The 20,624-nt window shown below is 34.8% G+C and overlaps 1 protein-coding gene across 2 annotated transcripts in view; it reads left to right on the top strand.

Annotated features, from left to right (window-relative positions):
* FMN1 (formin 1) overlaps positions 1–10,743 on the top strand; it is a 128,573-nt gene extending 117,830 nt beyond the window's left edge. For both annotated transcript variants that reach the window (XM_027642216.1, XM_027642215.1), the window contains 2 exons: positions 7,584–7,668; positions 8,737–10,743. In XM_027642216.1, coding sequence (XP_027498017.1) covers positions 7,584–7,668; positions 8,737–8,781 — 130 coding nt within the window. In that variant the 3' untranslated portion in view covers positions 8,782–10,743. The remainder of the gene's footprint in view (positions 1–7,583; positions 7,669–8,736) is intronic.
* Positions 10,744–20,624: the final 9,881 nt, after the last annotated feature.

The following is a 20,624-nucleotide window of genomic DNA, read 5'->3' as shown; positions in this document are numbered from 1 at the left end:
ATCTATAAGTCTATTAAAGCATTCAAGATCTGTTAAAGTATTTTTAAGAGGTTTGAAATAGGTAGGAAGTATGAATACAGAAAAAATACTAGTAGTTTGCAGTAGTTTGCAGTTCATCACAAACTGTGATTATGTTTTGCAAAAGAAATGTGAAAAATATTATACTAATGTTCTTTCAGCTGTTGCCCTTTAAATATGATATAATTAAATAGAAAATAAAATTACTGCTGTTAATTTAACCCACTCTTTACACTGGAAAGCTAAGATTGGTAGTTACTGTACTGGATTGAGTAATCTCTTTCAGATTGAAATACATACAAATTTTATAGGTCAGAATTCAGAAAACAAAACCAGATATAACCATTATTTAACAAATAGAATTACATACTTCATCTTAAAAACAGAAACAAAATTATATTTTTAATAATATCTTTAATGAAAGGTCCTTTCTCTAAAATGTTTTATTTTTTCTTGATTTTCATCCCTAACACAAAATGTGTTGATAGTTTCAGCTTAATCTTTTGAAAAAAAGACAGTGGTTCTTTTATTGCCACAAAGGCAATAATATATTTGAGGAGCAGAAGCTCTGACTGTAGCAGTGTAGGTACCTAATGGTAGAGATTAAAATATCCTAACAAAAGAAAAAGCACCAAGCAGTGCCCAACTAATTTTTGTTTATTATGGTAAGTTGGAGCTGGCTACAGCTTTTTACTGAACTCTTCCATTTATTAGAGAATTAATTGTATTCAGTGCCCTTTATTTCTGAACAGGAAAAGAGTAAGTTTGGGGAATACTTGTTCACAGCATGATGTGGTCATAAGAGATAACATGTAGATCGCAAAATCTCTTAGCAGTGGTGGCCATGCAATATTTAACGTTTTCAACCATTTATTAGGCTAAATATGAGACTACCTTGTGCCTAACTGAAATTTGACAGAAAGACCTGCCACAGAAGAACTAGTGGATTATATTTTCATTTTCAATATCACAGCGAGCAAGGAGGAGAAATAATCTTTAGTTCAACACATTGTATCTATTTTAGAAGACCAAATTTATTTTATAGTTTGATTTGAAAAGTGAATTTCTCTTTCATCTATTGTATGTCATGTATATGTTACCTAAGAAAAAGAGTGAGTGAGAATCTAGGTTTCCAACTATGTTGAGCAGTTTGTGCTGTTGTAAAACACTCTTTCCTGAGGATCCAGAAAGGGCATCATCCAGCTATCATACAATCTGCCTACATGATAAAAACTAAAAGATGAATGCTACAGATTTATTTCATTTGATATTAAACTAATGCTCTAATGAGGCAAGTTGACATCACAACACAAATGACTTTTAAGAAAATATTTGAAATGTGATCATTAGGATCATTGGTGACAATATAGATTTCTGCTGGGAGTTTCTTGTACACATAGTTGCAGCATCAGGAAAAGGCAAAATGTTTGAGAGAAAATTTGATCAATGAGCCCTACAGCATTACCGGGCTGAAGGCTAATGGTTCATGCCATACAGAAGCATTTGATGTGAGTTTAATAAAAAAAAAATAAATGGGAAGATTTTTGCATGTTTCTGAGGTTAAGGTATAGCTATAGAGCAAATTGAGGAGATAATTACAACTTACAGGCCTGTGCTGCAAAACAGAAATGGCTATTTCCCATAGAGCATACAACAGATCTGGCAAAGTGCTGTGTCAAGGTTCTTGCTCTTGGAAAGAAGAACAGTGTTTCTTTTTAGGTGTTATTAGGAAAGCACTATACAACAAAACAGAAAACATCATTGAATCATTACATGAATCTACAGTTATCCATATGTAGTTCTTTTCCCTTCCTCTCCAGAAGGATGTGGTAGAGCTAGGAGATGTAAAAATAAAAAAAATTAGGTACAGAATAGCTTCTGCATACAGAACCATTTAAATAAAGGGGAATTCTTTGGCTTGGAAAGGATTCTACTGAACAGGATATGATAGGGATCTGTACAAGCACAAAGGATTAATGGAAAATAGTCATTACATACCACATCTAATACAACAGAATCAATTCAAATTAGGAAGTGTCTGGTACAAGCCAAATGCAGTGATGTCTCTTTGCAATAGGCATACTTAATCTGTTGAACACTTTACCACAAAATGTCACTGGTGGCAAAAGCTTGCATTGCTTCCAAATGGTGACAATACAAAATCATATTAGAAAAATCTATGAAGGTCTTACACAAGAAGAGAGTTTCCAGCTGCAAAACTGTTCTGGGCATTATCACTGTAGGTTTTGGCTGTCTTTATATACTCCTAAGTATGCAAGTGGCCATCTCAGATGGTCTGAAGCATATTTTTGATCTGAATTGGTGTAGCCTTATATTGTTTTTAATTAGGCACTAGCTTTCCTAAAAACATAAAAATGGATTTTTGTTTCTCATGACTACAACAGGTGACATTTCTCACTCGCTTTTTACAGATAAATGCTGTCAGTAGATCCAGAAAAAATGGAAGCATATCAAACATATTAGCAATTTGAGATTTGACAACAAAATCCACTGACAACATATATTTTACTGTATTTGTACTGGTTTAGTTAGTGAACATTCATTAAAACTGCAGTTTAAAGATTTGATCAGTAATGACCAAGTTCTTTCCAGAAGTTTTAAGTCTGAAAGCAGTTGTATTGTACAACACGGTATTAGAATTGGACAGTGTTCAAACTTCATAGTCTGGTATAAAGTTCCTAATTTTGAAGCTAACCAAGAGCTCTCTAAAATCGTCTGCCAGGCATCTCTCTTCTAAAATTTTAAGACTGAAATCTAATCTGTTATATTGCATGGGCTAACTGTTTTCAGGAAACAGTGCTGTTACTTAAGGTTTATGGGCTGCATACAGAAATCACTATAGGACTGAGAGCAGAAAGGCGTGTGATACATGAAAGGAATTTGAGCTATGGGGATATTTCTTAGTCTCTCAAGGGGAGTCACTGTTCAGCTGTGTTAAGGATCTGGGCTGGGTATGCAGCTTGGCTCTAGATTGAACAGTTGATGCTCACTGTAGCTACCTCTGCTTGTTCATCTCGACCCATAGCTTTGTTTACACAACAATTCCTTATGCCAAAAGAGTCTTATGGGAGAAGTTTGAACTTCTAGTCACGGAAAGCTCAGGTGGCACAGAATTGTCATGTGGCTATTTCATAACCCACAGCTATCCACATAACCCACCAGCTGCATGGAAGGAGCTGTAGAAGCAAAAAGAATGGATTATTCCAGAGTATCAAGAAGCTGAGAGACAATCCAGATAATTTGGTCTCTGGCATCATACAATAGCAGAGCCAGAACATTACATGAGTAGCAATTGGCTCATTTAGAAGAGATACTGTTTTTTCTTACTGAGGGCTTCAGAGCATGGAGCATGCCAGTTCACTCCTCTTTCTGTCTGAATTGATTGGGAAGCTGGCATGAAAATGATAATCAGTTTATCTGGTTAATCCCTGACTTGATATCTTTTCCTGTAAGGAGAAAAAGTATTTTCATGAGCTTATGAAGGAAACTTTTAAAAAATAAAGGCTTATGTTTAGATTTAGTTTCTGTGTCCGTAGTTAAAAAATAAAAATAATTTTGAATAAAAATAATGTCTTTATTTTTCAATAATAACTTCTAATTTAAGAGGCCTGACTTGCATACAGGGTAAGACAACATCTGCCACATAAAGGCAGGAAAAAGCCAGTTATATTCCCATTGCTTTTAGTAAGGATACATATGCAGTATTGGAGTCATGTCTCCTATTTAAAAATACATTGTTTTGATTATGTAATTCAGTTTTTTTCCTGTATCATGTGCTAATGTGCAGTACTGCTCAGTTTGACACCACATCTTCTTTATTCATCAAGGTATATTAATCTCTTCTGATCACTGTTGAAGGAGAATAACTTTTCTTTTGAACTTTTCTTTTGAACAGTGTTGCAGCTCATCAGATTTAAAGGCTTAAGCGACCTGCATTCCACAATGTTGTGGCCTCGCGTTGCTGCTTGCTAAGTTAACACATTGGTCAGGTTGGAAGGAACCACAGTCGATCATCTGGTGCAACCTCCCTGCTCAACAGGGTCATCCTAGAGCACATTGCACAGAACTGTGTCCAGATGGTTCTTGATTATCTTCAGTGAGGGAGACTCCACAACCTCTCTGGGCAGTCTGTTCCAATGTGCAGTCACTGGTGTCTCTTGTGTTGTGATTCAACTATTCTACCATACTTTCTGGTCTCTTTGTCCTTTCCAGAACTCTCTGTCTGAAAGAGTCCTTGTCACTATTTTTCTGTCATGTTTTACTGCACACTTTTATCCTTTCTTGCTTTTCTGCTTTAGATATACTTCCATTGACTTTTCTATTCCCTTTCTTCCTCCTTGATTTCACATCTATTAGATTAAGTCCCAATTTCTCTTCAGTGCACTCTCTAAAACATAGCTAGACTATTGTGTCCATCCATAGTATTTTATACTGGTGTAGGAAGAAAATGAAATCTCTTCATTGAGTCCATTTCTTTGCACATCTCTAAACTCTCCCTCATGGCCATGCCTCTTTAAATGTCCAGTTAGTGTGAGCTGCTACCTTGTACATTATTTCACACAACAAAAATCAGAAGAAAGGAGTGTAGAATGGTTGGTGGGATTCTTATTTAAATTGTGCTTTAAATGGTGAAGCTCCATCTCAGGGCTTGATTCTCTTTCAGCACCCTCATTGTAAAAAACTTCTTCCTTATACCTAATCTAAATTGACCTTTTATTTTAAAAACATGACCCCTTTTCCTTTTGTAACAGACCCTGCTAAAAGTTCTTCCCCATCTTTCTTGTAAACCTTTAAGTATTGGAAGGCCACAGTAAGTTCTCCCTGGAGCCTTCTCTTCTCCAAGCTGAATAACCCCAGCTCTCTTAGCCTTTCCTCATAGAAGAGGTGTTTCAGCCCTCTGATCATTTTTGTGGCCCTCCTCAGGATGTGCTCCAACAGGTTCTTGTCTATCCTTTGCTAAAGATGTGGGTAAAGAACAGTGTGTGTGTAAGTTTTGTTGGAAGACTGTCACAGCTTTTAATGGATGATATGTGTTCGTACCTAGGGGGCTTTTTAATGACAATAAATTTAAAAAAAAATAAAGTTAGGCACTTTTATGATTTTGAATTTGATAGTTTTCATACCATTTCATTTTTGCATTTCAAGTATAGTGCTTCCAAACACATTAGCCAGTTCTAGTATTCTATCCATGTTTGACAAAGAGTTATTTTTATTTATAAGGTACCTTTACATCAGCTTTACTGAAGTAAATACTGCTAACAATTTTCTTAAAATTGAACCACCTGATTTTTTAAAAATCCAAATAACTACCTTCCTTTTAAATTATGCAGTTATGTTTCTGATAGTGCCTGCTAATCTTATCAGTCATTTGTTAGCAGAGTGGTGGCTTTTTTCCCTAGGAGACCAAAGTGTAATACACATAATGTTTCTCATTGTTGTGAGCCAAATATTACATGATTCAAATCAAGTTGGTTTATTTTTATTTTGTATTCCAGAATATTAATTCTCTTTTTTAAAATCCAGGTTTCCCAGAAATGGTGCAAATATGACATAAAATGCACAGGGCTAGGCCTAAATCAGGAAGAGGCATAATTTTCTTTTTAAGTTCGAAAGTTTATAATCCCTGTAATTCTCCCTTCAGGTGAAAATATGGACTCCATACATTTAAACTCTACTTGAAAACACTTCTAGGACCAAAGAGAATGGGATAAGATAGAAAATGTGCTTAAAATAGGGAAGAGTTTAGAAGCTGATCACTTGGTGTGATTCTGCTGAATCTGAAGACTGTCTTGAAATATATTATTATCTTTGCATAAACTTTGTAGCTGCGAGGAATAGCATGCTGTCCAGTGGGTGCTTTCATTCATCATTAAGAAGTAAACTGTGCTGATTAACAAAGTTGTGAAAAGATAGAATGGTGTGTTGTCACTTAGTTGTTTACCTGTAGAAACAGGGAACACTAATTAAGTTTTAAAAATAGGGCATCTGTATTTAAAAAATATAGAGAATAATAATTTTGTATTTGTGTATTTGAGGGTGTAGTTACAGCTTGAATCAATGCTGTAGCTAAATAGTGTTGAAAATTATTTTACTTTAAAGTAGTGCTAACTGTTTGCTCTTGTTCTTAAGCACTGGAAAGTGAGACTACAACAATAACTACCAAGTAGATGTTTCTAAATGCATAAAGAAGAAATTTTAATTTCCAGCACTGATAATATTTCCAAATTGATAAACACAGTAACTGAACTTATCACTGTGTTCTGTATTTTAAAAAGAATCTAGTTTGCTGCTACTGTTACAGCGAGGAAATACACATCAGTAATTGCAGCTATAATCCACTTCCCTTTTTGCTTTTCTTCCAAAATTCCTCAAAAACTGAGTGTGTCGAAAGTGGTTTGAACTGGACATGGTATTTTAAATACTTTTTGACTGACCTTAACAATTATTTCTGCCAGTGGGAAAAGTTAAATAGTAGAAGGAAGTAGAATTTTTTCAGTTCAAGAGTGCCAGGAAATTTGTTGCTTCTAGTAAAAGACTGACTTGGTGTGCATTACTAGTTTCCTATTTTGCTAGTTCTTCTTGGTTGTAAAAATTCACTCCCTACTTTTTTCCCTCTGCATTTTGCATATGAATTATAAGGTAGGTGTATGTAGCATCAGTATTACAAAGGCACTGAGCACTGGGCAGATCCTGTATTAGGAATGCCAAGAATTTTCTTTCCTTTTTATCACTGTTTAGCGCATAATTTCCCATGTGCTTTCTAGTCTGTAAGAGGAGAGTCCAGTCCCTTTTTTTTAATTCTGTTTCTCCTTTCTCTCCTGCTTAAATTTCTCATTGGGTTCTTCTTGTTAAATCCCCATAGAAACAAGGGTTCTGTAGGCAAGACCATAAGAGCAAAAAGAAAGAAACAGAGGAATCAGATCTGTGTTCTTCTTTCCCCTTATCTCTGTAGTACTGTCAGTAGACTGGTTTGTAGCTGAACATAAGACAGCTTTAACTACCCCAAGACAAGAACACCTCCTGATTTGCCTCTCCAATTACCCCATCAATGAGATTAGTCAGTCAATTCCATGTAAAGCAACACAGAAAACAAGGGAAAAATGGCAGATGCTTTCATTTCAACGTTTTCATGGGAAATATAATGTGTAGCCTGGCAAATGCCTACTAAAATAACATATTCTATATGTGCAACAGATTGAACTGGATAGCTTTTGTTTTTTTCAGAGGAGGATCTTTTGACCTTGATACTGCAGCTTTTTAGTGGGAAAGGTATTCCATAAAACCCAGCTACTGCAGGAACTGGAAAATCATTTGCCAGGTGACATTTTCAGTGAGCAATACAGGCAGGCTGTCCCTTTGCAAATGTACTTTGATCTACTTTTGGTACTTTATTAAGTGCCTTTGAATAGAAATAGTAGTTTGTTGGGTTAACATGCCAAAAAGAAAAGTTAGTGGTGAGGGTTCTTACAGATAAAGTAGATGCAAAACAGAGCCAGAATACCTTTAATTTCTTTGAATCTAATGATGTCTTTTTTGTGTTTCAGAATTAAAGTAGCTCAGCAGTCAGTGAGCAAGTTAACTGCAGAGAAGAAAGTTGAAACGAAGAAGATCAATCCTACAGCCAGCCTGGTATGATCTGGTTTCCACTATGACATTACAAACGGGTTTTGTGACACTATTCTTGTCATTCAGAATGATGGTTGGTTTCTGTGTTGTTGAAGGGTGATGTAGTATGCTTAGTTTGAATGTAGCAGAGTGATTTTCTACCCAAGGAGAAACGTTAAAGCTTCTGCCTTATGGTAGTCCAACAGTTATATTTAAAACTTAGTTGAGTTGTGCCTAAGCATGGCCCTGCTGTTTTAGATAACAAAATATGAGAAGAGCTGCTTTTGTGGTTTCTTCTTCCCTTCCACTGAAGTCTCATATTTTCTTCCATCCTTCATAGTGCATTGAAACTCACTGCATACATTTGTCCAGTGGCTGTTTTTTTCAAAACCTTAAAAATCTTGTTTGCTCTGTCAAATAGTTGTAGAAGAGATTAAACCCCCATTTTGTTCCTTGCTGTATACCAGTGTTTTCAATACAACACAAAAAGAGGACTAATCATGTGCACTGTAAAGAAAACCTTTATTGTCTTTGTGAAAGACAGATAGGTTAGATTGTCATTTCTCAAACTCTAGTAAGAAAGAGACTAAGGGAAGGAAATGCACATGAAGGAGTGAGTATATTACTTCCATTCCCAGCAGAGCATATCAGTTGCAGTATCAGGCGTCAGAGATAAGAATGACTACACTTACCTGGGAAGAAGTCATTAAGCAAGATAACCTAGCTGATGCTAAATTAAAGCCTTTATGTCAGCAGAAACCATTCCAGACAAGAGAAGGTATTAAGAGTCACATGAATTTGAAATGTATCTGATTTTCTCTGGCTGCACTTTTCTTCACAGAGATGTGTATTTTTACTGTACACAGTATTTGACAAATGTGTAGCTAAAGCAAACTCAGCTTTTCCACAGTGAGTAAGAACTGGTTCTGGGCCTTCTTTGAGTGCTCTAGGCATTTTTAAATTAAAGAAAACTTTAATCTACTGTGACTTGTTTAGTACTTCTCCATCTTCAAGACCAAGTGCACATGGCAACTTGAGAGGAGGTGGGAAATTATAGACAAGAATGATAATAAAACGCTTTTTCTTTTACAGAAAGAAAGACTGCGTCAGAAGGAAGCCAATGTGACTGCCAACTGAAAGAAGAAAGATGAAAATGATGGAGTTATTTCATATCTTGCATGATGCTTTATTACACCCATGGCCCAGAGAGCACCTTATGTTAAATACTGAATTCTGCTTTGCTAATCTGTTCCCAGACAATCCACTAAAGACTTTTGAGTTCCTTCAGAGGGGTTTGTATGTTCAATGGAGGGAATTCTAAGAAGGTTTTTATATGGGAAGTCGAAACTGTTTTCTGTAACTCTTCCTTACGTTGCTTAAAATGCATCTTGTTGTTAACCGTTATTTAAAATACACTGTGCATAATGCATTAATACAGAACAACTAAAATGAGCACTTTGGATGCTGAGTTAAGTAATGACTAACAACATGTAGGTTATATTTACAGGGTTTTGTGTAGATGAGGGCCAATATGCCACTCCATTTACAAAAGATGATTGCATCATAGCTTCTGTTACTTCAGCAGTAACTGAGGTAAAATTGACTGATTCTAAATAATTTTACAGTGTCTAAGTATTGGATGCATATTTCTAAAACTGATTAAATGTAACTATAGATTTATGCTGTATTTTACTATATTTTTAAAGAAACTTCAGCTTATGCCATACATTGAAATGGAAATAATATTTTGCACATGGAAAGGAATAGTTTCAAATTCTTTAGTTTTATGATTGATGGCATAACTGATTCATTATTTTTATGGTTTTAACCTAACATTTCCTAAATTTTAAGCTTCAAAAGAAAAAAGGATAAATTGTATATTTTTATTTCAGTATATATTTAAAATATCAATTCCACAAAATGATGATCTTATTAGTCGTTATTCATTGACATAAAATACAATAATATGTCTCTATGAAGTTACGCATTTGCCATTAAATCTCTGGCTTTTAATTCCATTGAAAGCTTTCTTTTAAACAGTAAATATCTCACTCTAAAATATATAATGCAGCCTGCTCTTCTCCACCTATGTTTGTATGAAGAATGTGTCCAGCATACATGTGTGTGTGTGTGTGTGTGTGTGTGTGTGTGTGTGTGTGTGTGTGTGTATATATAACTGAATATCCACTTCCTTGAAGATTTTTTAAGGATTTTGATTCTTAGGAGGAGAAATCTTGAAGCAGAAGTTAATTTAAGGTAAAATAGAAAAGTGACTCTGCTTGCTGTCCACAAGAGAGAAACCTTCTTTATGATAATGGTGTATGAAGTTGGTTACAAAGAGAAGTTAGGTGAAGCAAAAAGGTGCAAAAAGGTAACAGGGGAAAGGTGTTAGTCCTTTGCTTAGAAACTGGAAGGAATATTCATGAAACAGGCATCAGTTATCATACACCAAATTTAGTAGAGAAACTGTGATGAAACCTAAGACAAAGTCATCCCTAGAGGTGATACTAAGGAAATATTAAGGGAAACAGCAGTTGTAGAGACCCCATCCGCAAATTAACTTGAGGATTTCACTGCAGGTTTCTTAAATAGTATCTCTCTCATTCCTGCATAAATAAAAATAAAGGACTTAAGATTCTCTTGTATGTTTTTGAGTTTCTAGCTGCTACAGATATACTCAAGATGTGTGAGCATAATTCTTATGAAAGCAGTCAGTAATATGCCAGCAAAAATAATCTGATTTGTAGCTTGACTAGTCCCACTGCAGAGAAAAAAATTCCAAAGTTTTAAGTTTTCTATCTTCCACTAAATAGGCAAAGTACATTTGTTTCCAATACTATTAGTGATAAGCAAGAGGAGCAATAATGCTTATAAAAGCCAAAGAACAATAGCAAGCAAGGTAATTCTGCTGAGTATTTAAGCAAATGAGTGTTGATTTTGGTGTAGTTTTTTATCTGTAATGAAGATAGTGTATATTGTCATTTGACTTGATCGAGAATTTTTCAATGAAGTGTTTTACTTGAAATATTATTCAGCAAGGATAGCACTGTTTATGAACAACGATTTGTCTTGAAAATTCTCATTAGAAGTGTATTGTGGGAAAAAGGTTTTAAATTATTGAAATATCCTGTTGCAAAATTTATAAATGTGAATTTTCATTTTTCAGTTCAGATTCACTCTTAATTTTGAAATGTTTAAAAATGTATATAAAAAGGGATTAAAATTAAAATTATTAATGTAATGCATTCCTTGATCATATTTATAATTCTTTTTTCAGATTATCAGTTTGCCAAAATTTTGAGAATTAAGGCTATTTTTTCCGAAGATTCAAAAACTTACATAGCACTCATTTCTTCCTAACTTTCAGTTGTACTGATTTTCCTCTCAATTCAGAGATTCTGATTCCAGCTTCACCCATGAACTTCACCCATGACCACTAATTAAACTATTTTTAAATGAGAAGAAGAATTCATCTAGATTATTTGATTCATTTTCTTAGTCAAGACTTTAAGACCGTTGGATGGAATTCGTCAGCCCTAGTGATAACCAGAAGTGTCTTCAGGCAGTAATTGTAGTCACAATGGTACACCTGCTGGCTCTAACTAAAATGTTGCATTGGAGAGGAGATATTAAGAGTTATATCTGTGTAAGGTGTTTATTTATGAAATGTTTAGACACTACAGACATAAAAAATAGGCATCAACCAGCATTCATCTTGGGGTCACCAAGTGTCACCAAAAAGTTATGTTTTAAGCTTACATTTAGTTTTGATGCCTCACTTTACCCTGAGCTTTCTAGTTTGGGGAGAATAAAAGGAGAAAAGAAAGAATATATAAATATGGAATGGAACAGAAGTCTGTGGTATATGTCTACATTACTGTCAAGGAAGTAACAGTAAAGAGTGGACTCAATTAATCCAAGCAGCAATAGATAGACAGTTAAAACTTTCTGGGTTATGTAATTTAAAATACCTCAACACTTTTTTGAAGTTGCTTCTGTGACCATGAAGTAGAGGTGGCTTCAGAAGGGGGGTTTGTGTTTTGTTTTGATTTCATCTCTTCCGTTATTGCCAAGCTTCTCAAAGTCTGTAAAGCAAAGGCCATGTTACTCAGTAGGTGCTTATGACCCAGAAAAATTATATGCATTACTGATTTATAAATTGAATTATTAGGAAGAATTTAGTATAGATAAGTAGATCCGAATGATTTTTGAAGTGCACTTTACCTTACTTACAACATTATCACTTGCAGATATTAAAATGGAAGACCTTTTAGTGTCTTTGAGAGATCTGACAATATAGATTATATTTTCATTATGTTTTTATTAACCTATGAAAACTACCCAGGAGTTTTACCATGACTAACCCATGCAAATGTTTTATCATATATTTTATCACAGCGTTGTAAATGTATAGATTAAATGTCACACTTTTGTATTTAACTTAGAATTTTTTGCATCAAAACAGAAACTGTATGATCTTCAGTTTCTGTATATGTAGAAAATTAAAGTAGAATGGATGCAATATGCAGTAAGCAGAGAGAAGAATAATTGAACATCTTAAGCAGTTCTAGGTAGGATAAGGTTTTCATAAGATTTCAACCTTTCTGAATTGTTGAGTGTGTCTTCTCCAACCAGATATAAACAGCCAGGGTATCTCTGACCAGTCTAATTTTTTTTCTACATGAAACATGAATAAAATATTTTGTTTTCCATATGGTGTAGAGGGTTCTTATTGCCCTTATTTTCCAGTAAATTGATACCAATTACTTTCTTAGATTTAAACATCTTTCCTGGCTGAACATGGGGTAGCGGAAGACTGTGTAGTTACTTTTTTAATAATACTGTTTCTTCATTGCTTCAGGTCAGTATGTTAAGAATGTATGCCTTAATCTTGTCTGGGTGTAGAATTTCAGAAACACCCAACAAGTTAGAAATATTCATCTCTTTAATCTGTGTTTAGGCACCCATCTAGGCTTATAGTTTCAGAAAATCATGTCCACTTTAGTTTTTTCTAATTCTTGGCCTTCTCTCTGTCTCATTCAGTATTTTTATGCACCTTACTCTTTCTTTTTTTTTTTCCTTTAACACTTTTGGAATTTCTTAATGCCAGTTAGTGAATTTCAGGAAGATAAGCCTGTGTATTTGCATATAACTGTAAAGAAAATAAAAAAGAAAGTTAAGCAGCAACTTGAATACAGTCAGTAAGTTGCTTCAAAGAGAAAAAAATACCAGGAGCAACATGGTTCCTTGAACCAGCAAGGAAAAATGTAACAAAACAGTATAAAAATTAAAGTCAGATAAACTAGAATTACCAATAAATTCCAGACTATTAGTAATGAGGCTAGTTAACCACTGGAAGAAGTTATCAAAGATAGTTGGGGTGTCTTCATTTTCTGATGCTTTCAAATCAGGATGGAACATTTTTCTGAAAGGTGTATGTAGTGGAATACAGCATATTGGACTCAGTTCAGTGGCATCCTATGTCCATTGACTCACCAGTTCAGATAGTTCCTCTAGACAGAAAAATGTAACAGTAAGTATGCAAAAAGACTTAATAAAATATTTTTCTTATCTGTAATGATATATCCCTATCCAAGCTGAAAGAGCCCTTTATTATGATTTTGAAATTAAAATATGACAGTGTGGTGTAGAACAATATAATGCAGGAAAACATTGTCAAATAATAAATATTTCTATTTCAAAAAATTAATTCATATCTGTTGGATACATCTTGTGGTATTTACAAGGTAGCAAATTTATATGCTATGAAATTCAATTCTGATTTGGAGATTCCCAAGCTAGATCTGAGGAAACTGGCATTTTGGATTGCACAGTGAGAAATCTCAAAAATCACAGAAGCCCTAGTTCCTTAATCAAAGGTTTGAGCATATGCAAGACTTTGCCTTGGGTACAGCTTGCATGGTGCCAAATTTAAATAATTGTCTCTCCTTTTAGTGAATTTTTAAATATGACCTGTTAGTATCATTAGCAAACATTTCCACTGCTCAGTAGGGTTTAAACCGTATGAATTTTATACAATTTTTTTAGCTATCTGAAGTTCAGAAGTTGTGCAAGCAAAATTGCTAGAACTCTTCAAAAATACTTGGTTTTGCAGGTTTTCTTAAAAATACCTGCAAGACCTTTTCTTGGGTGTTTTTTTAACAATTTTCTCAATTGAAAAATATTCTTGAGAACATTACAAAAATGGATGTTTTTTCCACTTGTTGAAAATTTACTGCACCTAAACTGTACTATTTTAGAAAATTTGGCAAGCTTCAACTGGCTTTAAATGATTTTGATTTGATACCTCATAGAATTCAAGCTTTTAAATTAGGACGTGTTTGTAAATTGCAAACACAGGATATAAGAGACTATATATTTTAAGAAGCAGTGAAGTAAAAATGCTGAATTGATAAATAGCTTAGAGGCAGAATGCTGCACTTATGCAGGGGCATTATTGAATAACATAAGCTTTTGCATAATGTAGAACAACATTGCATTTCCTGTGATTTCTTTCTTCTGGGTGTCAGAGTAAATTAAAGGCTGCACTTTTTTTTCCCCTTAGATATTTTTGGTTAATTTCATTTCATACATTTTCACCTCAATTTCCCCTTTAACAGTTTACTATTGAGTTAATAAGAAGCCTTTTTCTAGAGGCTGATAGTGCCTATAGATGCATGTACTTTTAGTTATGTATGTATTCCTCTGGCCCACACAGTAAAAAATATCCATAGAGAACAGTATGGGGTTGTGAAACTGAATAAAATCTCCTTTAGAATCCTGTTATTAACTGTGCCAGTATGGTACCTTCCCCTATCCTTTCCTTGCCTTTGCCTTGCCTTTGCCTTGTCTTGCCTTGCCTTTGCCTTGCCTTGCCTTCCCAAGCCTTCCCAAACCTTCCCTTCCCTTCCCAAACCTTCCCTTCCCAAACCTTTTCTTCCCTTCCCAAACCTTCCTTTCCCAAACCTTCCCTTCCCAAACCTTCCCAAACCTTCCCAAACCTTCCAAAACCTTCCCTTCCCTAACCTTCCCTTTCCCTTCCCTTTCCCTTCTGTTCCCTTTTCCCTTTCCCTTTTCTCTTTCCCTTTTCCCTTTCCCTTTTCTCTTTCCCTTTTCCCTTTCCTTTTTCCCTTTCCCTTTTCCCTTTCCTTTTTCTTTCTTCTTCTTCAAAAGGTTTTGGAGTTCTGGGAACTTTTGGAGGATGGAGAATGAGGCTGTTGGCATGGCATCTTTGCTTTGGCCATCAGTTTCTAGAAGTACCCTTCTCAGGAGTTACACTGCAGTTGAATTCCCTGAGCCAAGACTGCCCCAGGGACTCCTGGAAGGGAGACTGGAAAATAATGTCAATTGCCATAGATTTTCAAAAGAGAAAGAGATCATAGCTGTATTTCCAGATTAAGGTAAAAGCTAGCACACTCTTCCAAAATAGAAATCTTGTGCAGTTGTCTGTGTCCTTCAGTTAGGTTCCACGGATTTCAGAAATGCTTCAGTCATATATATGAGCATCATTCTGTGCCTATGTTCTTGTATTTATTGCTTGTATGATTGTTTAATATGAACAGAATTGCTTGTATATTCTTACTCTTTTATTGTGCTGTGACCACCAAAGTGTTGACTGCAAAAACTGTTGAACGAGCGATCCATCATCAGAGTCTGGACAGACAGCGGTATTTCAGATTTTCCAGTGTTGTCCTGACAGGAACATTCATATTTTGCTAGAGGTAAGATGAGTTTAGCTGTCATGCCATCTGCATTCTCAGCCATTCCTAGTCATAAACAAATACTTGTAGCATAGGGCCAAACGACGGGGACAAATTCAATCATTATTGATAACTATTGTCTTCACTACAATTAAAAGTTAACTGGGGCATAAAATAACACTAAAGATATCAGGTGGGATGTTTTTGTGATAGCCATTAAACTGTTATATATTTGGTAAGCTCAAAGATCTGAAGAGTTTGAGTCTGTGATTCATGTATTATATTGATAGTGAGACACAGCATCCTTATAGGTTAAGCTCAAGTGACTTTAGAAAGAGGAGCTGTAATATCTGCTCAGTGGTTGATAGTGTTTCTTTATTTTTTTTATATATTGCACCAGATGATTTTGTCAATCTCTGAATTATGCATTTGAATACTTTAAGTGGTACATTTTCTCCCTGACTTCTCCCAGAGAGATCAAACTTGTAGTTCAGTACTTTCACTTTTTCATTTTACATGCTGTAAATATTTTCCAGTGTAATTGAACAAATGGTCATCCTGAGCAACTATTCACGAACCATATTATAGAAACTGCAGAAATGGAGTAGTGATCAAAGACCATAGCACTGTTTCCTACAGCTTGGAGCATCTATAGTCAGCAAATAACATATATATTGTATAACACCTGATACTTACTTCTTAGTTGTAAAGTAGTTTTAGGGATGTATTGCCATTAGCAGCTAATCACTATAAGCTGGATAAAAGCCATGTTCTACTTCTTATAATTCTTTTTTTCTATCTACTGGAATTATTTTTTGTGGTGTGGGTATCTTCTAGGTTTTACGAGGGAGGATACCATTTTGTAATGAATCAAAAACAGAACAAGCTCTGAGTTCGATTCCAGACTTCTTTCATATCTGACAGGAAGATGAACAAATAAAACTGATTTCATTCCACATAAAAATAATACTTTTTTCTCATTCCTTTTTATTCAGTTATACTGTTACAGTCCATTGTGTTTAGAAGGGCTGTAAAGAAACAAGAAGGTCCATCTGTGAATCTCATTGCTTCAAGATTCTCTGTAATATTCGAATTCAACCAACTGGCAGGAATTTGCCTCTCACCATTTTTACTCAGCAATTCATCTAATTTCCCTCTGTTTCTTTTAATAAAAGTAAAGTCACATGGCTCCTAAACATCCAAGAAAAAAAATCAACTATTGGAGGGGGTCAGTTAAATTCCAAACCAAAATAAAGACTTGAATGCTTTACTGCGCAGGAGTTGAACCTTCATAATTCACCTTGGTTGAACACAACTCCATTTAATAGAGTTAGACAATCAATACAATGTTTTCCTGCGTTTCTGTAACTTACCATTTTACATCAAGAAAACCCATCTCTCTGAGTTGGGGGGCAGGACTTGTTATTTAGTAACATAATCAACTTCTGCTTGATTCAAGCCCAGATGTGTTATATGGGAGATGTATCTGAGTGTTTTGGCATTAAGTTTTACACATACTTTCCATCACTTACGCAGGGGCCAAGTAAAGAGACTCAGAAACATACCTAGAATGAAAATGTTGGTAAAAAGTACCACTGCAACAATATAAAGCTCACTATATCTTCCTCATGGGTTTTCTTTTGAAGAAGTCCATCCTCATGTAACTTCCTATTGAAGTCTTTGATTGGGTTTGTTTGAGGTTTTTTAATTAAAAGATGATACTACATCAGACAAACCAGCTTGATCTTGGACAAATTTCTGTGGAGCCCTGAGTGCCATGCTAGTCAAGCAAAATAATCTGTGTGCATGCTCATCAGGCATGTAGCCTGAACAACACACTTTCATTTCCATATAGCTCAGAAGAGGGAAATACTTGAGGGAAATTTCACAGATTTTTAGGTGTCAAGTTCAGAAAAGCTGTGTCAAATTAAATGCATTCTTGTCACATTGCACTGGTTTTGAAATGCCAGTGATAACTGATGCAAAGGAAAACTCATGCTCCATGTCAGATAGGACTGGATAAGGACTTTTGACAGTTGATAAAAGCACTGTTTCTTGTGGGTGCTTTCTGTAAAGCTGTGAATGCCCAGCTGATGACTGACATGCTGCTCAGGAATAATGGAATTATTTTTATATTTTTTGAAAACATTATAGTGACACTCTATTTTTGGGGGGTATATCTGCCTCAAGAAGAAAAGCTGTACCTGTCATTGTACTCAGCTATTCTTCTCTGTACTAAAAGCTTCGCCATATTCAGAAGTTATAGGAAGCAAAAATTGAGAAATATTTTTTTGTGGTGAATCAGACTTGGCCACTAGACAGTGTTTTTAGTAAGATTATAGTATGATTTTCAACCTTCATTTAGTGATTTTAATTTTTTCTTCCTTTTCAGTCATTTTGATTTGAATAGTTGCACTTTTGAACATTATTATTTTTGGTACTCTTTCCTCTCTTCTCTCCATATGACTCAAAATCATCAAAATAAAGCCCTCTTTGGCTGGTTAACTTCTCTTTGAAGATGTAGCAAAATGGTAAATTCTCTCACAATGTTATTAATGTTCTCTGTGTACCGAGCAAGTTTCAGAGACATAACAGTATTTAAGTCTTTCATGTCCATATGGGATTTGCTTTGGTAAAATCATAGCTTTACTTGAATGTTCGCACATACACTCAACAATTACATATTTGCTGTCCTTTGAATTGAAAAATTGCATTTTTCATCCTACAATATATAAAGCAGAACTAATGGATTATTAGTATGGTTGGGGGTTTTTTGCTTTTCAGGAATTAAACTCATTTGGGTAGTTCTTGACGAAATATGTTATAAATGTCTTAAAAGAATAAGCTCCATAGATTCAGGTCCTTTTTTCCCCCTTCACATTGTAACTGTGTGTGTGTGTTTTCGTTTGTATGTGTTTCTACTATGTATGTGAAAGTTTAATTTTCTCAAAAACCAAGATGTGCACATGATTAATTTTGTAAAAGTTATTGTTGTGGAATGGAGTATTTATTTTTAAACTAAATTCTTAAGGAGACATTGACTGTAAATAAAAGACTATATTTTCCTCCTCAGTACTTTTGATCGTTGTATCAGTTGTCTTTTTTGTATGCAAAATACACTGTTGAGATATTGTAGGTTTCTCCATTTGAAAAATTTTGTCTAAATAACTTTTTATTTCCACTGTTTTACCGATACATGTAATATGCCAGGTTCAGTGTGCTTGTTAAAAAGACAGTATTTCACAGATCTGCAAGGAATTCAAATACCTAGCTTACTGATGTCAATTTCTTGAAGGTGTTTTTTGGTGGGTCTGTCTGAAATGATTTGCACAGGTATGAAGATTTAGATTTCCTTTAGTTCTCATCCCACTTTTTGCAACTTGTCACATTTCCAGATGCATAATATGGAAAAGCTTTTCAGTAACTTGGAGCATACTGCCCACAAAATTATAATAAAATGGCATCTCAAAGGTATGTGTTATCTGTGTGTCCAGACATTTGGGCTCTATTTTCTAAGGGGGGGAAAAAGATCTATAAATTGAATTACAATTTTATATGTATTTTACCATTACTTATATATTGATAGTGTAAGAAACCTTAATATCATGACTGTATTTTTTTCCTGTTTTTCTATAGTCAGAATAGAAAACAATAACAATTTAAGTATAAAATTGTGTTGTGATTTCATCTAGCAGGTGACCATTTGGGGGAGTACAGAAACTGGAAACATCTTCACCAGGATGCTCAACAGCGCTCCAAAGATAGATGGCTATATTTTAGCCAGTTTTGGGGGGGGGGGTTAGCATCACACATCACAAATTTAAAACTGAAAGACTGTGATTTGGTTTTAGATGTTTCTGAGAACATTATTAGTGTGTTTGCTTGAAAATCATTATCCTTAGCCAAGAGAAGTTGGAGTGATCATGTCAACAGAGAGTAAGAGCAAATGCATACTATGAAGGACCTTGAAAATCATAACTACTCAGGTTAAAAGAGGGAGTCATTGGAGAAACTCAACAAATTTACAGAAGCATGATCAAGCCAATGGATTTTGGTTTGAAGGGCTGCATTTCTCCTCACAGAAGAGACTAATGCATCGAGACTGGAGAAAACAAGAACCTGAGCAAGATTTCAGCTATGTAAATTAATTGGAGATATATTGCCATGTAGAAATAATCACCAAGATGTAAACATTAACCAAATATGAAGTGTTTGCAATCAATTTTCTGTAGAAGGGAGGGAGACACAGATATTGGGACCAGCTTGGTCTAATGGAAGGTGTCTGCACCCATGGCAGGGGGGTTGGAATGAGATGGTCTTCACAGGGTCCCTTCCAACCCAAACCATTCTAAGATTCTATAAAGACATACTACATGCTTAAGTACTACAGTGCTGAGCACGTTAGAAATATCTAGATAGACACTGAACAGCTACACAAGGATATAATTAGTTACATCATCCTAATTAAAAATACTTGAGCAAATCAATCCAACTTGCAGACAGTTGCTCTCTGTTCCTCATATTATTTACTGTCTAGTTTCTTGATACTCTGACACAAAAAAATGGTGTGCTTCTGAAAAGATGGACATTATAAACTTTTTTCTTGGAATCCTATTGATATGCCAAGATATCAGATGACAGATTGTTTATCCACATTAACAATTGATTTACTGTTCATTAAGAACCTAAATTTGACCCTTCTGTCCAAAAGGAGTGCTGGACTCCTGTAGTTCATGAACTGTTCCTGTGCTTCTTGGAATGCAACACACAGGATCTAGCCAAAGAGCAGTATTTGCTATAGTGCTGTGCCTCTGTTATTCTGAGAGAAAAATGCCACATGCAGGAAAGCAAATACAACAGATAAAATTATTTTATTTTCTAGAATAAGCCTACATGATAACATCATTTTGAAAAGAAATCCAAAATTGTGAGACCAATTCTGAAGGTCAAAAATAAATCCTACTCTTCTGAACATACAAAGCACTCATCAGACATAAAGCCTATTTTCTGTAACATGGAATTCTTTATTATTTCTTAATGTATTTCAGCTCTGGGGTTATTGAAAAGTGTTATTTCATAAATACAGAGCAAATTAATGATATACTGATTTTAAATACTGTAATACAACTGTCTGCTTCTAATTAATAGGCAGATTAGATCTATACAATTAAATAATTTCAGAGATGCATTGGTCATTTCTGTAAATATCACAGCTATTTATCCAGGGGTTAAAGCTGGAGATAAAAGCATGCAGTTGTTAAGTTACTTTATTTATAAATA

The sequence above is a fragment of the Corapipo altera genome, unplaced genomic scaffold (assembly GCF_003945725.1).
Source record: "Corapipo altera isolate COAL_440 unplaced genomic scaffold, ASM394572v1 23b, whole genome shotgun sequence".
In the NCBI taxonomy this organism is placed as follows: domain Eukaryota; kingdom Metazoa; phylum Chordata; class Aves; order Passeriformes; family Pipridae; genus Corapipo; species Corapipo altera.
This window is presented reverse-complemented; position numbering and strand designations above follow the sequence as displayed.